We start from the raw sequence: 7,703 nt of genomic DNA on the forward strand, positions 1-7,703 counted from the left end.
GCTGTGCCCTGGACACCATATGTAAATTGATTCCCCCCCATCTATCTTCAGAGCTCGTGCTGTTAGGCTGACCTAAACTGAGACATGCTTAACACCCCGGCCGTCCTACAATCTAAGCTTGATGCCCTCAATCTCACACAAATGATCAATGAACCTACCAGGTACAACCCCAAATCCATAAACACGGGCACCCTCATAGATATCATCCTAACCAACCTGCCCTCCAAATACACCTCTGCTCTCTTCAACCAGGATCTCAGCGATCACTGCCTCATTGCCTGCGTCCGTAATGGGTCAGCAGTTAAACGCTCCCTAAAACACTTCAGCGAGTAGGCCTTTCTAATCGACACGGCCCGGGTATCCTGGGAGGATATTGACCTCATTCTGTTAGTAGAGGATGCCTGGTTAATCTTTAACTTTTGTGCTAGGGGGCAGTATTGGGTAGCTTGAATCAAAAACGTGCCCAAATTAACCTCTTGAAGCTAGGGGGCACTATTTTTATGTTTGGAAAAATAACGTTCCCAAAGTAAACGGCCTATTTCTCAGGACCAGATGCTAGAATATGCATATTATTGACATATTATTGACATATTAGGATAGAAAACACTAAAGTTTGTCTGTGAGTTAAACAGAACTGATATTGCAGGCCAAAACCCGAGGGAAATCCAATCAGGAAGTGCCCCTGTTTTTGAAATCTCTGTTCTTATGCATCCCTATTGCGCATTTAAAGGGATATCAACCAGATTCCTTTTTCTGTGGCTTCCCTAAGGTGTCAGTCTTTAGACATAGTTTCAGGCTTTTATTTTGAAGAATGAGCGTGAAGGATCACATTGCGTAAGTGGACAGGTGGGGGCTCTCAGAGTGAGTTGGTGCGCAATTGAGTAAGACGGCCATTGTTCCTCCCGTTGTTATGGAAAAAGCTACACACTCGGTTGATATATTATCGAATATATATTTTAAAAACTACCTGAGGAATGATTCTAAAAAACGTTTTACATGTTTATGTGGACATTATGAAGACTATTTGGAACTTCCGCCTGCATTGTCGTGACCGCTCTTTCCTGTGGATTTCTGAACATAACGCGACAAACAAACGTCGGTATTTTGGGTATAAAAATAATCTTTATGGAACAAAAGGAACATTTGCTGTGTAACTGGGAGTCTCGTGAGTGAAAACATCCGAAGATCAAAGGTAAACGGTTAATTTGATTGCTTTTCTGATTTGTGTGACCAAGCTTCCTGATGCTAAGTGTACATAATGCTATGCTATCGATAAACTTAAACGCTTGGATTGCTTTCGCTGTAAAGCATAACTTCAAAATCTGAGACGACAGGGTGATTAACAAAAGGTTAATGTTTTCCTATATTGCACTTGTGATTTCATCAATATTTTCTAGTAATATTATTTGACTGTTGCGCTATGCTATTCAGCGTTGCTGATGACAATTATCCCGGATCCGGGAGGGGTGGTTCACTGCCTGCTACTCAGCCGTAAAACCTAGAATTTGCATAGATAACACTGAAGTTTCTAAAACTGTTTGAATGATGTCTGTGAATATAACAGAACTAATATGGCAGGCAATAACCTGAGAAAATATCCAACCAGGAAGTGGGAAATCTGAGGTTTGTAGTTTTTCAACTCAGCCCCCATTGAAGATAGTGGGATATGTTTCACTCCCCAAGGCTTCCACTGGATGTCAACAGTATTTAGAACCTATTTTGAGGATTCTACTCTAAAGGAGGGGCTCATAAGAGCTCTTTGAGCGAGTGGTCTGGCAGAGTGCCACAGCCCCGGTCTGGCAGAGTGCCACAGCCCCGGTCTGGCAGAGTGCCACAGCCCCGGTCTGGCGCACTCACGTGAAAGGTGGCTAGGTTCCACTTAATTTGTACAGACAAAGGAATTGTCCGGTTGGAACCTTAAGTTTTAAAAAACATCCTAAAGATTGATTCCATACTTAGTTTGGCATGTTTCTAAGGGCTGTAACGGAACTTGAACTTTTCGTGCGAGGTTCGGCGCGACCTGAAAGCGCTTTTGTTTACCAAACGCCCTAACAAAAGAAGATATTTGGACATAGATGGACATTATCGAACAAATCAAACATTTATGGTGGAACTGGGATTCCTGGGAGTGCATTCTGATGAAGATCATCAAAGTGAATATTTAAAATGCTGAGTAATGTTAACTACCCAAAAAGGCTGTACTCAGATTATTGCATGGTTTGCTTTCCCCCGTAAACTTTTTTTGAAATCTGACAGCGGTTGCATTAATTAAAAACCTCTTAAGCTTACCCCCTACTTTTTCGAACATTCTGTTAAAAATCGCGCAACATTTCAGCGTCCTGCTACTCATGCCAGGAATATAGTATATGCATATGATTAGTATGTGTGGATAGAAAACACTCTCACGTTTCTAAAACTGGTTAAATAATGTCTGTGACTATAACAGAATGTGAACAGCAAGCGAAATCCCAAGAAAAACCTGGTCACAAATACCACAGAAAAGTATTAATCCGCCAGTCTCTGAATTGTTTATTGCAAGCAAAAATATATAGCCGGGAGCTTGCAGTTCCTACAACTTCCACACGATGTTGCCAAAAACGTCATTTTCGTTGACAAAAATCCTTTGTGTAATGACAAATAGATCCTTCATTACGTCCGGCATTCAGGAAGAGACTTTTGGAAGAGAGAGAAAGGACAACGTTTTCTTGAGTAGCTGCTATTGAATACAGATCGCCCAGTGATCAATTTGATCGATTAATAACGTTTACAAATACCTAAAGTTGGGTTACAAAAGTAGTTTGAAGTGTTTTGTCAAAGAATATAGGCAACTTATATCATTTTAAAAAATGACGTTGCGTTTTGGACCGGAGCTTTTTCCTGAACCAGACAGGCTATACAAATGGATATTTTGGGCATACATGGACGGATTTAAATCAGGAAAAATACCCAATTGTGATGTTTATGGAACATATAGGAGTGCCAACAAAGAATATCATCAAAGGTAATGAATGTTTTATATTTTATTTCTGCGTTTTGTGTAGCGCCGGCTACGCTAATTATTTTGTTTACGTCCCCTTCAGGTATTTTGGGGTGTTGCATGCTATCAGATAATAGTTTCTCACGCTTTCGCTGAAAAGCATTTAAAAAATCTGACTCGTTGGCTAGATTCACAACGAGTGTAGCTTTAATTCAATACCCTGCATGTGTGTTTTAATGAACGTTTGAGTTTTAACGAGTACATTTATCATTTAGCGTAGCGCATTTGCATTTCCAGGTGTCTAGATGGGAGGCTTGCGTGTCGGGTCGACGTAAGAGGTTAAGGAGAAGTTTATCTAAAGTTCCATGTATAATAGTCGTATCAATGTTTATTATGAGTTCTCTGTAAATTGATGTGGCTCTCTGCACAATCACCGCATGTTTTAGAACTATTGTAAACTCTGATTTTTTTATATAAATATGAACTTCATCAAACAAAACATACATGTAGTGTGTAACATGAAGTCCTATGAGTGTCATCTGATGAAGATCAAAGGTTAGTGATTAATTTTCTCTATTTCTGCAACTCCTCTCTTTGGCTGGAAAAATGGCTGTGTTTTTCTGTGGCTTGGTGCTAGAAAACACTAAAGTTTCCAAACTGTAAAAATATTGTCTGTGAGTATAACAGAACTGATATTGCAGGCGAAAGCCTGAGAAAAATCCAATCAGGAAGACTCTTATTTAGAAAGCTCTGCGTTCCTATGCGTCCCTATTGAGCAGTGAATGGCATATCAACCAGATTCCTTTTTCTATGGCTTCCCTAATGTGTCTAGTGTCACAATACATAGTTTCAGGCTTTATTTGAAAAATGAGCCTGAACGACAACATTGCGTCATGGTCAGCTGGAGGCTCTGAGTGATGTGCGTAATAGACAAATGCGACCATTGTTTCTCTCTTTCCTACTAAGAAGCCACCTGTCCCGGTTGATATATAGTCGAATAGATATTTGAAAAACACAGAGGATTGATTATAAAAAACGTTTGCTATGTTTCCGTCGATATTATGGATCTAATTTGGAATATTTTTCGCCGTGGTCGTGACTGCAGTTTCCGGTGGATTTCTCAACCAAACGTGAAGTACAAACGGAGGTGTTTCGGCTATAAAAATAATCTTTATGGGACAAAATGAACATTTGCTGTCTAACTGGGAGTCTCGTGAGTGAAAACATCCGAAGCTCATCAAAGGTAAACGATTTAATTTGATTGCTTTTCTGATTTGTGACCAAGCTGCCTGCTGCTAGCTAGGCATAATGCTTTGCTAGGCTATTGATAAACTTACACAAATGCTTGTCTTGCTTTGGCTGTAAAGCATAATTTCAAAATCTGAGATGACAGGGTGATTAACAAAAGGCTAAACTGTGTTTCAATATATTTGACTTGTGATTTCATGAAAATGAATATTTTCATCGCATTGACTGATATCCCCAAAGATTGGAAAGCTGCTGCGGTCATCCCCCTCTTCAAAGGGGGAGACACTGCTACAGATCTATATCTAAGGTCTTCGAAAGCCAAGTTAAACAGATCACCGACCATTTCGAATCCCACCGTACCTTCTCTGCAATCTTGGTTTCCGAGCTGGCCATGTGTGCACCTCAGCCACGCTCAAGGTCTCAAACGATATCATAACCGCCATCGATAAGAGACAATACTGTGCAGCTGTATTCATCAACCTGGCCAAGGCTTTCGACTCTGTCAATCACCACATTCTTATCGGCAGACTAAACAGCAGTGGTTTCTCAAATGACTGCCTCGCCTGGTACACCAACTACTTCTCAGACAGAGTTTAGTGTGTCAAATCGGAGGGCCTGTTGTCCGGACCTCTGGCAGTCTATGGGGGTGCCCCACAGGGTTCAATCCTTAGGCCAACTCTTTTCTCTGTCTGCATCAATGATGTCGCTCTTGCTGCTGGTGATTCTCTGATCCACCTCTACGCAGACGACACCATTCTGTATACTTCTCGTCCTTCTTTGGACACTGTGTTAACTAACCTCCAGACGAGCTTCAATGCTGCTCTTAAATGCAATTAAAACTAAATGCATGCTCTTCAACTGAACGCTGCCCACACCTGCCCACCATCACTACTCTGGACGGTTCTGACTTAAAATATGTGGACAACTACCTAAGTGTCTGGTTAGACTGTAAACCCTCCTTCCAGACTCATTAAGCATCTCCAATCCAAAATTAAATCTAGAATCTGCTTCCTATTTCGCAACAAAGCATCCTTCACTCATGCTGCCAAACATACCCTCGAAAAACTGACTATCCTACCGATCCTTGACTTCGGCGATGTAATTTACAAATTAGCCTCCAACACTCTACTCAGCAAATTGGATGCAGTCGATCACAGTGCAATCCGTTTGGTCACCAAAGCCCCTTATACTACACACCACTGCGACCTGTATGCTCTTGTTGGCTGGCCCTCGCTTCATATTTGTCGCATATCCCACTGGCTCCAGGTCATCTATAAGTCTCTGCTAGGTAAAGCCCCGCCTTATCTCAGCTCACTGGTCACCATAGCACGCGCTCCAAGCAGGTATATTTCACTGGTCACCCCCAAAGCCAATACCTCCTATCCTTCCAGTTCTCTGCTTCCAATGACTGGAACGAACTGCAAAAATCACTGAAGCTGGAGACTCATATCTCCCTTACTAGCTTTAAGCACCAGCTGTCAGAGCAGCTCACATATCACTGCACCTGTACATAGCCCATCCAACTACCTCATCCCCATACTGTTATTTATTTTGCTCCTTTGTACCCCAGTATCTCTACTTGCACACTCAACTGCACATCTATCACTCCAGTGTTTAATTGCTATATTGTAATTATTTCGCCGCCATGGCCTATTTATTGCCTTACCTCCCTTATCTTACCTCATTTGCACACACTGTATATAGACTTTTTCTACTGTATTATTGACTATGTTTGTTTATTCCATGTGTAACTCAGTGTTGTTGTATGTGTCGAACTGCTTTGCTTTATATTGGCCAGGTCGCAGTTGTAAATGAGAACTTGTTCTCAACTAGCCTACCTGGTTAAATAAAAGGTAAAATAAATATATATATATTTTTTTATTAATTTAGCGGCAGGGAGAAGATGAGCAACAGGACTTCAGACCTGGAAGATCCTGCAATGTGTATACTAGGGTCCAGTTCATTAGTCACTGACCAAACAGAATGGACTTCTGTCTCTTTGCTAGGGGGCCAGACTGTCCTCTCACCTGCGTTGGAACCAGAGCAGGCCCAGCACGCCTCCCAGGCCCATCTCTTCCTTGAACACCTCTGTGATGGGCATGCCTGCGTATATGAGCTCCTGGCCACGCTCGTCACAGATGCTGGTCATGAAGGAGGCGGGCTTGCGGATCAGACCCAGCTCCTAGGGACACAGAAGGAAAGACCATAGATATGGTTTTGTTAAAGGGGTAATCTGCAGTCCCAATAATAACAAAGCGTGCAACTGCAGATTGCCCAAACAAGGAAATGGAATGGAAAACCATTATAGTCTCCCAAATAGATGTTATCCACCAAAAAAAAAATCAGAAGGGCCACACCGTGTACTATTGTCAAAGAGCATGTTTGTTTTTAGTGTTTTATAATAATACACAAACGTTTCAGCTAAAAGCATTCTTCAGTGCGTAAGCTTAGTGTCTTGGGGAAGATGGATAATGAAGCAAGCTCTGATACCAGTACCCTGGGGAAATTCAACACATTGGTTTTTACCAGTATCATGACCCAACAGAACCATTACTGCTGCCTATATTTACATCTTCACACCAAAAAAACTAATCAATAATCAGCCACTTATGGCCATCAGATATTATCATATATATTTTATGTGATTTATGATATACAGCGGCTTTATAAAGCTCACACACACCTTCACTTGTTCCACATTTTGTTGTGCTACAGCCTGAATTTAAAATGGATAACATTTAGATTAGTCACTGGCCTACACACAACACCCCATAATATAAAAGTGGAATTATGTTTGATTTTGTTTTTACACATTAATAAAAAAATAAAAAGCTGAAATGTCTTCAGTCATTAAGTATTCAACCCTTTTGTTAGGGCAAGCCTAAATTGTGACATTAAAACAGTTAAGAGAAAACTGAGGATGGATCAAGAACATTGTAGTTACTCCACAATACTAACCTAATTTACAGAGTAAAAAGAAAGAAACCTGTACAGAAAATAAAATATTCCAAAAACATGCACCCTGTTTGCAACAAGGCACTAAAATAATACTGGATTTAAAAAAAAAGTCCTTAATACAAAGTGCAATGCTTGGGGCAAATCCAATTCAACACATTACCGAGTAACACTCTCCATATTTTCAATCATAAATGTAACCTTTAGTGCTGAGTGCATCATGATATGGGTATGCTTGTAATCATTAAGGACTCTGGAGTTTTTGCATAATAAAAAATAAATGTAATGCAGCTATGCACAGCCAAAATCCTAGAGGAAAACAGACACAAACAAATCACCTTCCAGCAGGATAATAACCTAAAACACGAGGTCAAATCTACACTGGAGTTGCTTAACAGAAAGACAGTTAGTGTTCCTGAGCGGCCAAGTTACAGTTGACTTAAATCTATTTGATAATCAATGGGAAGACTTAAAAATGGTTGTCTAACAATGATCAACAAACCAATTTGACAGAGCTTGAAGA

General features: G+C 40.7%; 1 protein-coding gene across 5 annotated transcripts in view; it reads right to left on the reverse strand.

Moving 5' to 3' along the window:
- The window catches only part of LOC110498770 (ATP-citrate synthase), a 133,399-nt gene that overhangs the window by 37,218 nt on the left and 88,478 nt on the right, over positions 1-7,703 (reverse strand). For all 5 annotated transcript variants that reach the window (XM_036955916.1, XM_036955912.1, XM_036955913.1 and 2 more), the window contains one exon: positions 6,253-6,407. In XM_036955916.1, the coding sequence (XP_036811811.1) occupies positions 6,253-6,407 (155 nt within the window). The remainder of the gene's footprint in view (positions 1-6,252; positions 6,408-7,703) is intronic.

The sequence above is a fragment of the Oncorhynchus mykiss genome, chromosome 20, assembly GCF_013265735.2.
Source record: "Oncorhynchus mykiss isolate Arlee chromosome 20, USDA_OmykA_1.1, whole genome shotgun sequence".
Classification (NCBI taxonomy): domain Eukaryota; kingdom Metazoa; phylum Chordata; class Actinopteri; order Salmoniformes; family Salmonidae; genus Oncorhynchus; species Oncorhynchus mykiss.